Raw genomic sequence first — 19,476 nt, forward strand, 5'->3', positions numbered from 1 at the left:
TTTGAAACGAGGAAACTCCACCTAAAACAGTAAATACGAAAAATCAAACAAATGAAAAAACACTTTGTAAATATGCAGATACAGTTTTTAATGTATCACAATGAGCAACAAACATACTTGATGAACTATTTCCAGGAGAAGAAGTTCAAATACCATCTACAATAAACATCATTTCAACTATGACAACAGGTCTGTGACAAAATAAAAAAAAGTTTTCAAAACCATGTTATTTACCGTAATACGGTACATTTGAGACTTCAAACATTACAGTAACAAAAACTAATGAGACTACCCTCTATATATAAAACATCAATAACATTTTTGGTTTAGTTTATTTAAAGTTATAGCCTTACGGGCTTTTTATTAAAACCTCAGGGTGCATTTCCTATGTAACCCAGGCGTTGAGAGTACATGTTGTGTAGACAATGATTGCGCTGTAATAATCCCTTTGATATCCAGGAAAAACAATACTCATTCCCAACCTTTGGAGGCTGTCCTTTTTTTATTTATTTATCTATTTTCTTCTTTATGTCACCCTAACAACGTCCATCCAGTTAAAGTTTTTTTTTTTATTTTTTTTTTATTTTTGGCTGCTGTGCAGTTGTAAAAGTTTATGTCGACAAACTGTCGAATCATCATTTGTAAAACAGTCCTTTGTTTTGTGAAAAGCGTTCTGTTCCATGCTAACACACTGTTGCACATCGTGTTAACTGCCAGTACAGATCGATCTCACAATGCTGCTGCTTAACATTCATGAAAAAGGCAAAAGCAATCTTCTGAAGCCTTTGGATTTAGGACATTAGCTCACTATAGCGGCAGGATTGCACCTTGGGAGGCCATGATGTCTCTTTATGAAACACAATTAAAAAAAAAAAAAAAAAAAAAGTGTCTTCAGGATTCAAATAAAAATGTTAAAATACAAAACAAAAAAGTTTTTTCCCCCCAACTTAAGAACATTAAAAAGTTTGCATTAAAAAATATACAGAACATTGTTGTGGTCATTATTATTTAACGAAACCGAAAAAACTGTACAATAATAAAATGTAAAATGAAATGTTAGTTGATTTGATCATTAAAACAGTTTTAAGCATGATTTTTTTTTGTTAAACTGTCAGACAGTTGCATTACATGCTTCTTGTTCATCTCAGATCAGAAATACCAAAAGCAATACATTTTTGCATTTCTTCATATTTATAAATTTTGTACCATGCACAGCCAACTACAAATATGTACAACAGCATATCTTTCTTTGTTCACAAGCCTTTTCACTTTTCGTACAACTTTCTGTTACTTTGGAATGAATCATATTGTTTCACTATACCAAACACAAAAGTGATTCGTAAAGCACCCTTGACAGCTTTCACATTCTTTAAGTTCCACAGCAACAGAAAAAAAAAAAAAAAATAACAGCAAAGCATAGCAATTTATAATTCAATTCACTGTGTGGCAGAAGTTGAAAACTGGCAAGCAAAACAAAAACAAAAAAAAACAAAACAAAAAGTTAACACAGTAGCAGCAAATCTTGATAAGGATAATACTTTGTAATGCATAAATGACAAACAAAAACAGTAAAAAAAAAAAAAAATGTAACAGAACAGCAAACACAAGTGCCCAGACTATTAACCAATGGGATGCTGAAAAGATTTGCCACGGTAATATGTGGCAGGCCCCTGCAGCACCTAATGGGTTAACGGAAGTACATCAATGCCTAAACACCAATATAGTAGTGTATAGGCCTCTAGCTAAAGTTTAGTTGAATGATCACCGGGCTATTATCTTTGTACAAAAAAAATTTTAGTCCCCTTTTTAATTATTATTAATTTTTAAAGCAGCTTCTTTGCTTGCAATAGAAGCAAATATACCTTTTCATATTTTTTTTTTTTTACTTTTTTTTTTTTTTACTTTTTATTTCTTTGTTCAACTTGTACTTAGGCGTTTATTTATTTATTTTTTTCAAGTATATAGTACTATTTTATTTATGCACCAATTGTTAAATAGGGTCTTTGGGTTGTTAGGAGGCAAAACTTCTAACAAATGCAGACCAAACTTGTTGCTGCACTACACACAACAATGGTGAAGACTAACAACAACAACAACAAAGAAAAAAAAAACATCCAAAATAAACCAACTGAACAAAAATGAGGCAAAATAAAAACTGAAGAAAAAAAAGAAAGGAAAAAAAAATAGTTTAATTAATTTCACATGGTCTACAAAATTATAAGTGCACTAGTCCAGACAAAAGCAAGTACCATGACATTAAAGCATTAAATTCACAAATGAAAAATGTCACATAACCCTCGGAGTCTATATCGAAACTAGAATTATTACCTCTTTGAGGAAAAAAAAAAAAGGATGAGATCAGAGGTAAAAAGTAAAAAGGTAGAATTGGCACAGAATATTAGTATATTCTACAAGAAATGGGGGTGATACGGTTATAAATATAGCTTGTGGCATATACAAACTGCAATACACAGGGCATATACATCTTTCCACCTACCGAAATCCCATCTGTGGTAAAACTGTACTAAGCTTACATGAATTTTGCCTGCTGCTCAGCAAGGGTTATAAAGTCTATTAATACACTAAATACACCCTAAAAAATGTGTAAATGTGTTCTAATAAAGATTGACATTTTTGAAGGGGGGAAAAGTCACAGTTTTACCAGGCTTTTGCTGTTTTTTTTTTGTTTTTTTTTTAAACAAATGAGAAATGTTATGTTCTGACCTGAGAATTTAAAGCTACTGAATCACACCTACCTAAACTAAGAGAATTTCTCTTTGAAAATTCTGGATCATCCCCCCATACAGTACATGCTAGCATTTTGGAATTCAATCCAGCTGAGGTGCAATTTGCTTTTGGAGAGTTTTTGGCTTGAAACAAGTTCCAAAAGAACTTGGAGGATTTTTTTTTCCTTTATCCATACTTTAAGCATATATTACAAGCGCATTCAACCATCTGCAACAGTTCTGTCCATACTATACCGTCCTATATTGCCAGCATATCAATATGGGAAAACAATCCTGAGTCAATCATTTGGTACTGTAATTTTTTTTGGGTTAGAGAAGCTTTGGAACTGCAATTAATAAGTCTTATTTTTTTTTAAGCAAGGGATCCTGTCTTCACTCCTACACACTGAACATATCCACTCTGATGCTATTAAAATTACCATCTAGGCCAGAAGCAGGCTTAGCTTTGACTTCCAGAGGGTTATCTAAGTCTTCCAGCTTCTGGCTCAGCTCACTGTCAGACTCATCTGAACAACTTTCTGTGGGTAGTGAGGTTTGAACCCCTGAGGTGCTGCACAAACTTGAGGTAACCGTTGAAGGCAAGGAGAGGGAGGGAGGAGAAGAAGAAGGGGAAGAAGCAGCTTTCCTGGCGGACGCTTGAAAAAGAATATTAGGCCAGGACTTCATGGAGAAGCGAGAAAGATGAGGATAGGTGTTATTAGAAGAAGCTGCAGACTGCGAGGTAGATGTGGTGTTAGGACTAGGGGAGCAGACTGAGTGAGGTAATAATCTAACATGCTCTTTGGCATTTCTCATTGCTTGTTTGATTGTTTTCTCTTTGTGCAAGCTCGACTGAAGGTGTTGGCTAAGTGCTTCACTTCCACTAATAGCCATATCACAGGAAAGACACTGATGTTTGTTGATTGAGACTCGAAGCACTGTTTCTTGCGGGTCAAACAAAGCCTGACCGAAGTAACAGAAGGACTTTTGATGGTTTACTGCTGCCTCTTCGTCAGTAAACATCATCTGGCACTTTCTGCATATAAACTCATGCTTGACAAATGGAACAATGACATTGTCTGATAAGTCTGCATTTTTTGGATGCGTCTGGGGTTCTTCTTTTGTGCTTTCCGTGGCAGGACATTTTTCTTCCTTCTTTTCGGACTCTTCATTTGCTTTTTGCTGCTGCTGCTCTCTTTCTACATTTGGTGAGTTTGCTTGCGGTGGCTTTTGTTCTTGCTGATGCTGCTGCTTTTGCTGTTTTTGTAATGAATCCTGGAGGTTTTGCTGATACTGTTGGTACTGTTGTAACAGTGCACCAGGAGATAATCCAGCAATAGCTTGAGGCACTGCTGGACCATATGGAAAGAGGCTCTCCATCCCACAGATTGGAGGGAGATATCCACCTTGCATGGTTCCATGGAGCTGGGGTGTAAAGTATGAAGCAAAACCAGGAATAAAATATGGCAAAAACTGTCCACCTATAAAGGAGGCTGGATCATTTGAAACAGCATTTTGAAGTGCTTGCAACTGAGCAGAGTCCATGGGCATTTCTCCAGCTTTGCCCAACATGGAAAGAGCAGATGAGATTTTTTCCTCTTTTTTAGAGTGTTTAGTTTCAGATTTTGCTGTTTCTAATTCTTCTTTTTTGAATTTGTTTCGTTTGTGTTTATCCAGATCTTTGTGTTCTTGTTCTGTCTGCTGTCCTGACAAAGAGGATGATGGGGATGGTTGTGGCGGAGGAGGAGGATGAGGTGGCGGAGGAGTCTGCAGCAAAGGTTTGGTGGGAGTACTGCTGAGAGACAGGGCAGGAGATGGAGTAGCTGAAGTTGGGAACCCAAGCATGCCTGCACCAGTAGATGTCAGAGCTGAAACCAAGAAAAATAAACCATGGTTACTCATTTTGAAAGAATTTTAGTATCTTAAACAGCTAATGTGATTCAGTTAAATTTTAAAAAAAGGAAATATCATCATTCACATGAATACTCTAACCAATGAAAATCTCCAATAAAAAATAATTATTATAGTAAGTGTAGGTATTCATATTTGGAACACTATATCATTTTTTCCTGTAACAAAAAACTATTATATTGTTTAAAACTAGCTTTATGATGTACACTTACCATTTGAACTCTGTGTAAACCCAGGCAATGGAGATGGGCTGTTCATCCCAGGAAGAAGAACTGGAGGAAGGCCAGGTAGCCCTTGGTAAGATGCTGGCAGATTAAGACCATGAAGAGGACTGTTTTCCATCATATTCGACTGCTGAACAGATAAACCCAAAACATCTGTGGCCTTTTTGATACGATCCAGTTCTTGTTGTGCCATAAGTTGACGCACAGTTGTAGGAGCCAAGTAGTCCTTTTCACGGTCCATCTGACTTCCTATAGTCTCTCTCACCTTGTTAATGTGTTGCTTTGAAAATATATGATCTCGAATGGACAGTCGTGCTGAATATTTCACCCCACAAAGAGAACACTCTAATTTTGTTCCATCCGGCCCAGTTTGGTTAATCATGAATGGCTTCCCTATGTTCATTTTGAATTTCTTTTCTTTTGCTCGAGCATTTTGAAACCAAACTTGAACAACACGTTTGGGAAGACCAATCTCATTGCCTAAAATTTCGCATTCTTGCATTGTTGGAGTCCGATAATCACAAAAGCAAGCTTTAAGAACCTTAAGTTGAACATTACTCATTTGAGTTCTAAATCTTTTATGACCTGGTCGATCATGATTTTTGGTTTTAAAAGGATTGCTGCCAACAAATGAATTTGGCGAGCTGGGATCTGGATCTGCTATACTTGATGTTTCACTACGGTCAGCATTGTCATCGTATTCATCAGTCATATATATGCTTTGGTCATGATCACTTTCTCTGTCCATATTATTTTGTGATGTGTTTGATAAAGTGAAAAAAAAATTCTCATCACAGCTGTCTGCTATGGAAGCAGTTCCTGTTTTTGGCAAACTGTCGTTTAGGTGCATTTTTGGCTCTTTGGGAGTTTTTACATCTTTAGTACTACCAGTGGTGCTTTCCCCATCATTGTTTCCCTCATCTCCTGTAGTAGCATCACTTATCGCTGTGTTAATCGACGATGTTTCATCAAAGTCATTTTTGCTTTGATCAAATCTTTCTGCAGGAGGAGCATTTAAGTTTTCTATGTCCTCATTGCATTCAGCTCTAAAAGAAGATGGGCTTAAAAGATTCTTTGGCGACAGTTCAGTGTTTTTGCTAACAGGTGTAGAAATTGTAGAGGGCAGATCATTTTCACTTATATGTTCATTCTTTGGAAGTGGGGGGTAATCAAAAAACATATACTTGTTTGGGCTTTCACCACCATCATCCATTGCATTCAGAGGACTTGGTGGCAAACTATAACCTGCTTGCTTTCCCTCATTCCAGTGTCGAGATCGTATATGACTTTCTAAGGCTGACTTTGCTTTGAACAGTGCGCGGCAAAAGGGACACCTTTTATGGGACTGGGCAGGTCCTACAGCCCGAAATTGACCTTTTCTCTCTCTGGCTCTTGTATTTTGAAACCAGACTTGCACCACTCTTTTTTTTAGGCCCACTTCTCTTGCGATATGGTCGAGCATCTTTCTAGTTGGATTGGAATCTAGTAAATACTTCTCATACAATATTTCTAGTTGCTCAGGAGTAATTGTAGTTCTTAATCGCTTATCCCGATGTTGGTCTTCTCCACTGTTGCCCCCCTCCTTTTCACTGCAGTTGTTATCATCTTTTTCATCTAGCTTTCTTTTTAGAGAGGCAGAAACTGGTGCAGCACCATGTGGTGCCCCAGGTTGTGGTGGCAAGTGTGGCATGGAACCTCCAAGTAATTGTCCTGCCATAAGTGGGTTGTTAGGGTCGAAAATCATATATGGCATGTCTATTGGCCTTTCTAAAAATTGCGAGTGGAGAAACTGGTTTTGGGCAGCTAAAAAGTGCATGTGTTGGTGCTCCTGCCATAACTCTAATGTTGGAAAAGCAACTGTGCACTGATCACATTGGTATTGTAGCAACTGAGGAGGTAGGCTGTTCTGCAAGGAAGTCAAAGAAATTGATAATGGACTAGATGGAACAGGAGTGGTTCGGGATGCTGATGAAGGTCTTGCAGTTTGATGTCTTTGTTGTGTAACAGTTACTGAAGGCTGTGTATCTGATGATGTTGACATTAAATTAGACTGTATTAACTTAGAGGCTAATGAGCTAGCAATCGCATCTATTTGCTTTGGTTTCTCTGGCTGTACATCAGGTTTTGGTGAAGTTTTACCAAACTCTGGTCTGGGCGATGGAATTAAGGGGGTGCTTGAGCCAGATCCAGAGCTTACAGTGGTTACTGTCGAAGCTTTAGATGTTTCAGCTTGACTAACAGAATAGTATGTCTTTGGCATTATTTGATCTGCAGCATCCAAAGAATCTTCTGTTTGACTTTCATCTTGTGCATCATCATCTTCATCTTTGTAACAAAGCTTTTTCTGATGAGTAATTAAGTCAAATATTCTAGGGAACACAACATTACATTTCTTACATTGATACTGCATGTTACTAGTACGAATGTAACGCTCATTAGTTAGTTCTCTCTTTTCACTGTCTTTAGTTTCAGCTTGATTTTCATAAGTTTTTCGTGCCTTCTGACGGGCATTTTGGAACCAAACAACAATAACACGTGTGGCTAAGTTAAGGACTGTGGAGAGTTGTTCAATCTCATCATCCTTGGGGTATGCATTTGTATCAAAGAAGTCTTGTAGGACTCTTAGCTGGTAGTCAGTAAACCTGGTTCTTGATGACCTTTTGCTGAAAGAGTCTGACCTGTGGAGCTCTAAGGAAGGTAGCTGTGGCTCAATTCTTATATCATCAAGGACTGTTATGGGGGGATTATTGAAATTGTATGGGGAATCCTTATTTCTTTGACGCTCCTTAAATAAAGTATTACGGAACCAGTGTTTAATAACCTTCAAGGAAAGCCCTGATTTATCTGCCATCTCCTGTATTTGATCTTCATTTGGGGAATTGTTAATGTCAAAGTAGGCACGTAGTATTTTCAGTTGGTCATCTGTAATTCTTGTACGTGGGCGTTTAAACTGGGAATGGCGCAGGAAGTTTGGATCTAAACCTAACTGCTGCTGACACATCTGTGTAAGGTCTGCCGACAAAGCATCCATAGGTGAAAGTTGTAGTGCAAGTTGTGGTGGTAAAGCTGGGTGTTGAACAGATTGCATCATAATTGGAGGGAAGAGAGGAAGGTCTAAGGAGACTGGAAGTTGGACTTGAGGTGGAGCTGGAGGTGGTGGTGGAGGAGGTGGTGGAGGAGGGGGTGGTGGAGGAGGTGGTGTTGGAGGTGGAGCTTGCAATGGAGTTGGTGTTGAGCTTGGAATTTTTACTGGTACTGTAGGGGTAAGTGCTGGCGGAGGTTGTGCAGGTGGTGCAGATGGAGGTGGTGGTGGGGGAGGTGGTGGCGGTGGAGGAGTATCTGGAGAAGATGGTGCAATTGGATAAAGCTTATCATATGCTTCTCTGTATTGACGGGCAAACTTTTCTAATTCCCCATATGGGAAAAACTGTCCATGAACATGTTCTTGATGACTCTTTAAGATCAAAATATTTGAAAATAGCTTACTACATTCCCCACACTCTAATTTCTCATGATTTTCATTATCTCCAAGTTTGTGTTTCTTTTGTACTTTCTGTCTGTTCTCGTTATATTGAATTATTAACTCAAATCCAAAATTTTCAAGCAGAGCTTTTGCTGCATTTCCTCTAGCACCAGAAGCTATACGGGGTGGTAGTATAGAAGAATCTGATGGCTTCTGCTTCTTAGACTCTTTGTCTTTGGGAGTGTCACTGTCATTTGTAACTTCTTGCTTTGGTTTTTCCTTTTTTTCATGCACATCATCAGAATCCTTATAACACGATGAATCTTTTGTTAGTTGACTTTCAGCATTAGCCACACTGCTTGGTTCCTGTTTGAGTATTCTGTTGGTATGATGCTGTTTCTGTGATATATGCTGTGACTGTATTTGATACTGCTGGGCTTGCTGTTGGGCTTGCTGCTGAAGTAGTTGCAGCTGCGTTTGCCCAACCTGATGTTGTGTTTGAATTTGCAGTTTTAAATCTTCAAGAAGGGATCCAGCCATGCCAGGCATCCCAAATGCAGCAGAAGGTAGTCCCAAATCAGGACTTAGGCTGAATTCTGTGCCAGGTATGTAAAAGGGAAAAAGAAACTGAGGCTGTTGGAATTGAAGGAGGGCTTCAGGGGTCATAGGGAAGTGAGGAAGAAATGCTGGGTTTAAAAACTGTGGTTGAAAGAATGCAGCTTGTTGTTGCAATTCGTGCTGCAGTTGCATTTGAAGCTGTGCTGGTGACTGGGGTGGGTGATGTGGTGGTTGGGTGGGAATAACCTCAGGAGCTTGCTTTTTGTTTGTTTCTTTGGCATCTAGGTGGGTTTCTTTGCTGTTAACAGCTGGCAAACTCACAGAATCTAGCATCCCCTGGTTTGGGCTGCTAACATTCCCTGGTATATTACTCCCACTAGTAGTGTTAGTATTAGGTTCTAGCTTGGCAGCCCTTGCCTTGGTTTGGTGAAGGACAGATCTCATATGGATTTCCAATGTAGAACTTTGGCTGTAAGCAACATTACAAATGCTGCACTTGTATGGTTTATTGTCAGTGCTGTTGTTGGTCTCTTGAGGAACTGGACTTGATGCTTCTTGTAAAACTTTTTTAAGCTTATGCAAATGAGACACAGAATTATAATGGACCAAAAGAATGTTCTTTTGTGTGAAGGACTCTTTACATACTGTACACTTATATGGTCGTGATGGATCTAAAAATTTTTCCATAGTAAAATTTGGCCCTTTTCTAAAAGGCAAAGTCCGCTTTGGTTCAGAGCCCAAGTCATCTGGAATGGAGCTACTGTCACTCCCAACTGGGCTAGCTTTCCCCTCATGGTCCATCTCATATTCTCGCTCATTTTCCTGTTCTAGGGAGTGTTCGTCTGAGGCTATACTTTCATTTTCAGCCCAGAGTTCCCCATTCACAGGTAGGTTTGCACACAGCTGCTGAAGTTCAGTCTCAGTAAGCTCAGGGTGGCCTGTTTCCAAATGTTTTTTTAAAGCCAGGAATGTACGGAAGCTGCGTTGGCAAAGACTGCACATGGTAGCAGCCCTAATAGCATGATACTGGGAATGTATCTGAAGCTTCTGCATAGTCTTAAAAGCCAAACTACAATGGGTACAACGGTATTTATAAACATGTCGGTCAGAAACCGAGAGCTGCTGCCTTTTTTGCTGATCATTAAGCTGTTCCGTCAGTGAGTCACACGGTTTTGCATCTTTGCTGATGTTTTTGTTCCACTCTGTGGTATCTGGAAATTCTTTGGACAGATTTTGCTCCTCTGTTTTAATTTCAATTCCAGCTTTTATATCATCTCCACCTTGGATGTTCTTTTCTTCTGTCGGACTGTCACCTAATTCAAGCAGAGAGGAGAAAAAAAGAATAAAATTAGCACTAATGTATTTGTTCTCATTTGTATGTGCATAAAAGTTTTATGTGTATGAGTGTTGCAGGATTTCTTTTTCATGTGATCAGCAACAAAGAACAAGCATGTAATACAATAAAATTAAGAGGCAGAATCTGCTGTACAAGCTCTTATGAGCTGCGTTGTGTTAGCCATTAGAATATGGAAAAATGATACCACCGGTATCGTAAGAAGACGTCTGGAGACCGAAGGTCTGCAAAAATAATTAATCTTTCTGCTCTCTGTAGTATTTCTAACTAAATAATTTAATACTTTATCTTAGCCTAGTTTCTGTTCCTCTAAAATGTAAATATTTTTTGCTTCACTTTCATTTTTTTTCTTACAAAACCATAAACTATGGGTTTATGAAGCAAATCATGAAATATTTAAAGAGTAACTCCACTCATATTTGTTCAATTAACGGGCAGTCATCAGTCTGGTCATAAATTAGTTGGACCCAAGATTGAGCCATAAGACAGGCATTTAGGCAAGAGTCGCATGATTTTTGACACTCAACTCCTTGCCATAATGTCAGCCATGTTGACCATGTCTGAAATTTGCAGCTTATAGTCGCACACTTTGATTTGTCCACAAATGAGCTTTTAGGAATGGCCAATATGGGCTTAAAAATGTACGGCCATGTCCGCAAAGCAGTTCAACAGTAGTTCAACCATCAATTTACTTATAAAGTTGTGCAGATGGGCAAAAACCTTGACCTGTGTCATAAAGCTCCTGTTGATCTTCAAAGTAGGACATCATGGAAAAAGTGATGTCACTTCTTTTTTTTTTTCCAAATACCAATAAAAACAGTGAAATAAGTGAAATCATGCAGTTATTGATGTGGAAATTAATATGGTTTCCACATAAAAAAACACATGTTTTTTGTCCAATTGAATGTAGTCTAAGTTCCCCTCTGGCGCCTAGTTTATCATGGTTTATGCCTGGAAACCATACTGAAATATACACCTGCTCCGGAGCAGGTGTAGATTTGTGCACAACCCTGCCACAGGTGCAGGTTCTACTGGATTTAATGTAACTGGATAAATGGGTTCAGGGCTTTATTTAAGACTGGCATACGAGTATGCCAGCCTTGCTAAATTCCCCCAAAGTGTTGTATAATGGTGCATTTACACAGACAGAAATATCCGACAGATTTTTGAAGCCAAAGCCAGAAACAGACTATTAACAGGGAACAGGTCATAAAGGAAAGACTGAGATCTCTCCTCTTTTCAAATCCATTCCTGGCTTTGGCTTCCAGAATCTGTCAGATAAATCTGCCTGTGTAAACGCACCATAAGACCTATTTGTATAATGTCAATGGAATTTTCTGGAAAGGTAGTGGTATAACTTTTGTTTTTTCACTGTACTTTTATAATTGTAAATAGCAATTTCACTCACCTGACGACTTTCCTGAAATCTCAGTGGTGGCCGATGCCAATGTCTCAGGTTCTGACTTCTCAGATGCAGATGTTGGCAACAGCATACTGTTTGGCATTATGACTTCTGGCACAGAAATCTAGATAAAACAGTACATTCTAATAAGTAAAAAGATACAAGTGTAGAAATGATAAGAATTGGCTTATTATTTAAAGGGTTATAGCTAGTCAACCAACGTTTTCATGCTTATTAGTTATATTGTGTTCTATGTAAATAGCACGTTGCATTAGACTATATGTAGTAGAGTGATGTATAAATATTAATGCCCTATGCAAAAAAACCAACATATTTATCAACTAAGTATGGCTCTGTTCACATGGATGCTGTTGGGGTGCCATCATTTTTGAGTACAATAGTCCATAGCACTAAAAACACACAAGTCAATGGAATCAACTTGGAAACATTTCAATCATACATGTTATAGCTTTGTTCAAATCACTGACCATGATAGGAATAATAGCTATAATTTTATAGAAAAAATTAAAGAGGCAAATGGAAATAAAAACAACTTACCGCCATGAGTAGCTTTTCCACACAATCTGGCGAGACACTGTGCAAATGCGTCAAATGCAATTGTAGATGCATTTTGTTGCTGAGAACATCTTGGCAAAGTGGACAGGATATCACAGGCTGCACCGAGTGCTGGGAGAGGATGTGCATCTGGATACGATTAGGGTCCTTGCTGCTGTAGTTGCAGTAGGGACACTGATAGCACTGGAAAACAAGGAACCAAATTGAGCAATATAGTTGCAAAAAATTCTTCCTTGCAAATATATATATATATTTTTTTTTTTTACAAATCTTTACCTGTTCTTGACAAATACTAAGTTCATCTGCAGTTCTCGTCCTCTTAGTTGCACCATCCTCTTCTTTGCTGTGTGTCAGTTGCCGCTTTGCCGATGTAAAATTCAAGACCTGCTCCTTGTCGGGAGTTTGCGTCCTGGAACCTAAACAGGTTAGAATACATGATGTAAGTCAATGTGATTATTATAGTCATTGCTCAATGCATACATGGGGTTGAGTCCGCCATTTTGCCTCTTACTCCAATACAAGAATGCACACTATAAGTAACCCCTAGGCTGCCAGTTGTACTTCATTGCATACAGGAGCAACATCGATCACTACTATCGGCCACTATGAAGAATGAAAGACTAAAGAAAAAAAAATGATCCGTGAGCCGTTTTGTTTGTGTGGTTATGTCAAGGAATTTCAGCCGGTTGCCTGGGATCTATTGGAAGTCACTTTTTATGTCTAGTGTCCGTTAGTAGACTCAATAAACAGGTTTAGAAATGTACTCCTCTCCGTTGTTTAGATAACCCTAGGTTGCCTTGAAAGATTAATCAATAACAGCATTTCAGCTGGAATTTCTAGATTCCCTCAAAAAAAACAAAAAAAAAACAAGCTTCTCCCCAGCATTTCCTCATCTGCGATTTTAATTCTTTCCCCATCAAAATGTTGCAAAACAATAAAGTTTTGTTGTTTTAGCAAAGCCCCAAAAAGCCGCCTTGCAAACGGGGGAAATATCCTCTTAATAACAGCGCACTTACCTATGCCGAGAAATAAAATTTTATCTCCATCTCTTTTTTTCGTATTGAATACTATCAGTCTGCGTGGGCTGTAAACGCTTGCATTGTGATTATCTGATCTCTTAAGACTGCAAACATTTTATTGTGCTATTTTGCAGCTTGGCTATAGTTAATTTCAATATTATCATCTAAACAGTGAGTTTAATGGGATCCTGGAGCCTGCAGTATAATGTGGCTACAACTTGCATACATCAAAGAGAAGGTCTCAATTCTAATTTTCCTGTCCATCAGAAAATTCTTTCCAGCGTCAATTTGCCAGATAATCTCTTCTGCTAGGCTGGATATTACAAGAGCATTGGATAGGCATGTCACATACATCTTACGACAAATACAGAACCTCATTTACCAGCCATTCCAATCTCATCACAGAGCAGCATCATCTGACCTTTTTTTCTTCTGTTTATTATGAGTATTTCTAATTTTAACTTTCAATTTTCACCATCTTCCAGTCAATTTGCAACTAAATTATTTCCAGGATGAGGACACTATCACTGGACAACCGGGTGCAAATGCATCTTGAAATGTACTGTTGCTAAGCCATTGATTGCTATCAGCCCCTACATAAATATATAGGCCATTGGTAATCTGATTGTGCATGAAGATACAACTTGATTTTCTTTTTTTTTTTTTTTTGTTCCTACAGAGAAGGCGACTAAATGGACAAGATGCTTTTGATTGCGTGAAAACCTATTTTTAATTTATAAATGCGTTTGCAGAGGTAAAGGACAAAAGCATGCGTGGGTTTATTTCCTGGGAAAATGACAGTGAAGAAAGAGGATTGTAAGGGGGGGGGGGGTTTAATACTGTCACAAGTCTAGATGTGACATTTTTTCATTTTATGCAAAAAGGCAAAATGCATAGTAACCATCCATAGCAAAGCCAGAAGTGGTCCCTCATTATGGTTCTAGGGGTACTGTGAGTCTGTCAGTTGCACCGTCCCCTCTACACAGTAAAATTCTTTTGTTTGCATTGATCCTGTAATACTTCCTTTGCTGTACGCTGCAGGAGTCAGTAATGGTACCAATAAAGTAGTTATCTGGGGACAAACTTAGAAATTAAAGCTTTAGAAATGCTCCCAGGTGCTGCTGAAAAATAAAATACTCACCTGCCCTGATACCCTACTCGCTCCTTGGTACTCTCAGCTTGTTTTTGCTTCTGATGCTCTGCTGATCCAATCATTGACTGGGGCGGGTCACCACTGCAGTCAGTAATTGGTTCAGTGGGAACTTCCTGCAGGGTCAGCAGATCATCATAAGCAGAGGGGAACAGGGACAAGGGGCTGTTGAAATGGCAGCCACAGAGGATCAGGGAAGGTGAGTATGGGTTATTTTTCAATACCTGGGGGTATTTTTAGAAGAACATTTTTTTCCAATCTCTTTAACTTGCACAGAAGGAAGGGATAAACATTGAATGGTGGTTCCTGGCAAATACTACTTTAAATTGAACCTCCCATCACTTTCATTCTGCCCGAACCATGAATCATTGGGGACATCCCTGATGGCTTTTGCTTACCTCAGCAGCTTTGACAGATCTCTTCCTGTACCTAAACAAGGAAGGCTGGAGGGGTGAAGGGAACCAGACAGGTCCCACACCGATGATTTGTGGATTGGGGAGCATGGAAGTGATGACAGGTTCCCTTTAAATGTAATTTTTAGCCTTTCGTTTCTGTTTTACACAATTGCAAAAGCTTCCTCCTAGCACGATCTATGAAATCTATTGTAGGAATGACATCGAACAAGGCTAGCGTTTAACGTTAAACATTGCTGACCTACAGTTCATCTACAAGCACGACCCTATCGCGTGGCTAAGGCACACATTCTAATGGGGCAACCAGCTACAAATAATCTTATGCCAATGACATAATACCAGTGTTTGTGTGTTTTTTTATAGTTTTTGCCCATTTTGACTAAACAATATGGGGAAAATTTATCAAACTGGTGTAAAGTTAGAATTGTCTTAGTTGCCCCTAGCAAAAATGAAAGGTGGAATCTGGTTGCTAGGGGCAACTAAGACAATTCTACTTTACACCAGTTTGATAAATCTCCCCCTATGTGTTTTCTGTTTAGGACCTATTATGGGACTGTTACTTCTAGACCCAAAGTTTATGCCATTATTCATCAACCTGTTGCAAAACTACAACAACCATCATGCCCTGACAGTCTTGACGATCACTCGTATACCGAATCTAATTGACAGTCAACTTTCTGCAATTAAATGTGTAACTGAACGTTTCCTGTTGAAAAGCAAGGCTCTTCGTATAACATAAGAAATCAGAAGATCTCCGATAGCAATGAAGAAATGCTCTTTACAAGTGCAAACGTTCAGGACTCATTAACAGACATTAAGTTCCCGACTTATCGAATGTGATCCAAATCCGAGTCCTATCCCACATAATAATTATTGGTATTCATTTCTAATTAGACTTAAATGGGAGAGCGATTTCCATTGCAATAACGGAGGATAATTTTTTATCTTTTTTTCCCCCCTAATGTTTACAATCTTATTAAAATCAACTCCCCTCAGCAAGAACAGGAGAGGCTCCGCATCCTCAATGCAAATGTATTAATCTGGGTAAATTCCATATTAATTCTTTTGCTGCATAGAGATGTAATTTGGATTATAATTAATCGAAAGTGGCACTACATCTAAATGACAATATAAATGAGGCATCAGCCGGCTTTTTCTGCACTGAATGAGCCATCAACAAATAGAACTTGCATATATTGAAGTCTCATTTGGTGCAGTAGGATCCCGCTTATAATGTAAGCAACACAGCACAACAGCTTACATGGTGTTATAAACACACTGGTACTAATCATGTGCTAATCCTCGCTTGTCTAATAGATTGAAAACAAAATAGCCACACTGCTCTCTTGCCTGACATGTTGGTGCTGTGGTAATTGTGTCATATAGTTTCTTGGCTGGATACAATGTAAACATTGGAGCTCTGGCAGACTCAATCCTACTAGGGCAGTTTTGATTTATGAAACAAAGTATCTAAGCCAAAACTATGAATTTTGTAACTATCCAGCTGTTGCGGGACTACAACTTTCAGCATGACCTCCTGCCAGGTTACACCTACCGGGGAAATAGCTTTGAAGTAGCCTAAGATTGTCATAGGGAATACTATGGTGTGTTTTTTGCTAGGAATACGAGGAGTTAAAGGAGTTTTTTGGAAAAAAAAAATCACTACTTCGTAATCCTTGAAAGGCCTGCTGTGGATATGTTACATACCTTGTTGATATGACACAGCAGCCAGTCTCAGACCTCAGTGATCACATGCAGGATATGCAAGTAGAGACTGCTAGCCATGACTGGCTGCAGTGTTACATGAACAATGCATGTGATCACACCAGACCTGACCAGGGAGCATTGAATTGATGTGAGATTTGGAGATGGGTAAACTCTTAATTTTAAGTCTATTTCAGTTTGTATGCCATTTAATCCCAGATCCCATTTAATCCCTTTAAAGGGGAACTTTCAGCAGGTTAGATAAATCTAACCTGCTGATATGTAGCTATATCATAGGAGATTCTGAGGAGGAAGGTAGCTAGAAAGGGGCGGGCCGGCAGGAGATGGATTTGGGCTACGAGGCAGGCAGTTCTCCTAACGCCCCCCACCCAGTGCTCTTAACAGTTTCACCGGACCATGGAGCACATGGCTAACTGCACTGGAACGGCGCTGAGGAGGAAGGTAAGAGACACACCTAGGCATCTCCTGTGCAGCAGGGACACATCAGCAGGTTAGATTTGTCTAACCTGCTGATACTTCCCCTTTAAGACTGTGAGATAGAGATACTAAAAATAAGACAAAAAATAACTGCCAACCTAGACTGCGGTGCACTACTCTTTCCGTGGCACACCACACTGTTGGCTTGAGCAGCTGCAAGAACAGGGACTCCTGGATGTAATGGCCCTATTCCACCGGACAATTATCGTTTGCATAATCGTTAACGATTAACGATCTCAAACGACCGCTATTGCGAAAGACCTGAAAAAATTCACTCATTTCCATGGAACGATAATTGTTAATTATGATCGTAATTGTGATAGTTTTTACTTTGCTATTTATTTGCTATTGCGTTCGTATCTATTGCGAATGACCGAACGATGTCTTATTCAATGCGAACATTTTGCGAACGAGCAACGATAAAAATAGGTCCAGGTCTTATAAAGCGATCAACGATTTCTCATTCGGTCGTTAATCGTTAACTGCATTTCAACCGAACGATTATCGTTTAGATTCGAACGATTTAACGATAATCTGAACGATAATCGTCCGGTGGAATAGGGCCCTTAGTCCTGGATTCTCTACTCCTGTACATAATTGTTCGGCCAATTGTTATCACTTCCGGTCACCCCTGTACATTCTTACTATAGAGGGAGGGGTAAACCGCAGCCAGACTGCCCTAAGAACAAAAGGATTGACCGTGAAAATTATAGTGAACCCCTTCACTGACATCCTCTGTTGATGGAGATTGGGAAGGCTCACATACATCTCCAACGACAGGTGTATGGACACCTTTATAGGTTCACACTACTTTAAAGGGGAACTATACCGCCAGGGGTGCTGAAGAGGAAGGAAAGTGTCTTATCTTCCTCCTCGGCACCGGTCCCGAGCTGTTTGGGTTAAACTCTGCTCCGGAGTACTCTTAGGAGCACTGCCTTGTCAACCCTTCTAATGATAATCAATGGAAGGGGCAGGCCGGATGACACACCAGTGCTCCTTAGGGTGCTTCGGAGCAGAGTTTATCCCGACTAATAGCATGGGAACGGCACAGAGAAGGAAGGTAAGAGACATACCTTCCTCCTCAGTGTCCCTGGCGATATAGGGGGCTATTAGCAGGTTAGAGTCGTCTAACCTGCTGATAGTTCTTCTTTAAGCTGAGCCATAGCTCCATTGGCTTCTCTATGGTTTGTTCACTGTGTAAGTAGTTAGTCTCCATACACCACTGGGCTTCTTCAATGAGAATCAGTACCCCCTGGAGCTAATGGCCACTGTGTTGTCTCGTCAGCATATTACTAAAAAATATTCTTCTACCGTATTTTTCGGACTATAAGGCGCACCGGACTATAGGGCGCACCTTTAATTTTAGCCTGCTAAGCCATCTAGGTTCATATATAAGGCGCACCGAACTATAAGGCGCACCGCATTATAGTGTATAAGTTTGAACGAATGAAAAACCTGCTGATCACAGTACTTACTGAGGCTCCTTACTATGTCACCTGCTGATCACAGTACTGTATTTACTGAAGCTCCTTACTATGTCACAGTACTGAGGCTCCTAACTATGGTGGCCGTAATGCACCATGCAGGATAGGCAAAATTCTGCCAGCGAGTCCCGTTGGCAGAATTCTGCATGGAGCATTGTGGCCACCATAGTTAGGGGCCTCAGTACAGTACAGTGTTGCTCTATAACCTCCGGCCACTAGGTGGCGCTATTGAATGAAAGTCTATGCCTGAAGCCTATGCCTGAGCCTGTATGCGGCCTGCAGAGAGCAGGGAGAGAGGGACAGCGCTACAACGGGAGAGCGGTACAGCAGGACAGGCCTGCGGAGCCATGGGCCGGGAGTCCAGGTGAGGGAACGCTGCGCTGTGCTGTGTGGCGGGGAGATGTGAGCTCAGCAGCCTTTCTACGCCATGGAGGCCGGAGCTGTCCCGATCCATATATAAGGCGCACTGGACTATAAGGCGCACTTACAATTCCTTAGAAAATCATAGTATTTTAAGTGCGCCTTATAGTCCGAAAAATACGGTACTCTTATTTCAGGTATTGTGCTGATAAAAGGAAAAGCCAGGATGAGGGGGTAAGTATTGCTCTAGCCATGAAATAAATCTACTTTCTATCTAAATATCCATTTTTAACACAAGCCCTTTTATATATGCTACTGTCATTGAGATACAAGACAAAGACAGATGACTACCTGCTTCTAATAGGCTTCAACCTTTCTCAGCACTTCTTCTGCTTGAATGAACCCAACTTAATGTAACTAGGTATAGCGTGCAGCAAAAATAGCCAATGTAATATTCATTGTGACCATAGATTTCCATCTCATACATACAAATCATGGGTGAAGTCAGATATTTGCCAAATCAAACACAGAAAAAAAGCCTGGGTATCCAAGCCAGATGCAGGCCTTGGGTTTGTTTGTGCATAAGTAAATGTCATGACATAGAGGTTTTGTTTTCAAAGACAGTAGCTTTCAT

General features: G+C 39.7%; 1 protein-coding gene across 3 annotated transcripts in view; it reads right to left on the reverse strand.

Annotated features, from left to right (window-relative positions):
• Positions 1–367: 367 nt before the first annotated feature.
• Positions 368–19,476, reverse strand: part of ZFHX4 (zinc finger homeobox 4) — a 157,345-nt gene continuing 138,236 nt past the window's right edge. For 2 of the 3 annotated variants that reach the window (XM_069957448.1, XM_069957449.1), the window contains exons 6-9: positions 12,197–12,630; positions 11,645–11,762; positions 4,850–10,195; positions 368–4,594 (exon numbers count right to left, since the gene is read on the reverse strand). In XM_069957448.1, coding sequence (XP_069813549.1) covers positions 3,126–4,594; positions 4,850–10,195; positions 11,645–11,762; positions 12,197–12,630 — 7,367 coding nt within the window. In that variant the 3' untranslated portion in view covers positions 368–3,125. The remainder of the gene's footprint in view (positions 4,595–4,849; positions 10,196–11,644; positions 11,763–12,196; positions 12,631–19,476) is intronic. The other variant, XM_069957450.1, reaches the window with a different exon arrangement.

Source organism: Dendropsophus ebraccatus, chromosome 2 (assembly GCF_027789765.1).
Source record: "Dendropsophus ebraccatus isolate aDenEbr1 chromosome 2, aDenEbr1.pat, whole genome shotgun sequence".
Taxonomy (NCBI): Eukaryota; Metazoa; Chordata; class Amphibia; order Anura; family Hylidae; genus Dendropsophus; species Dendropsophus ebraccatus.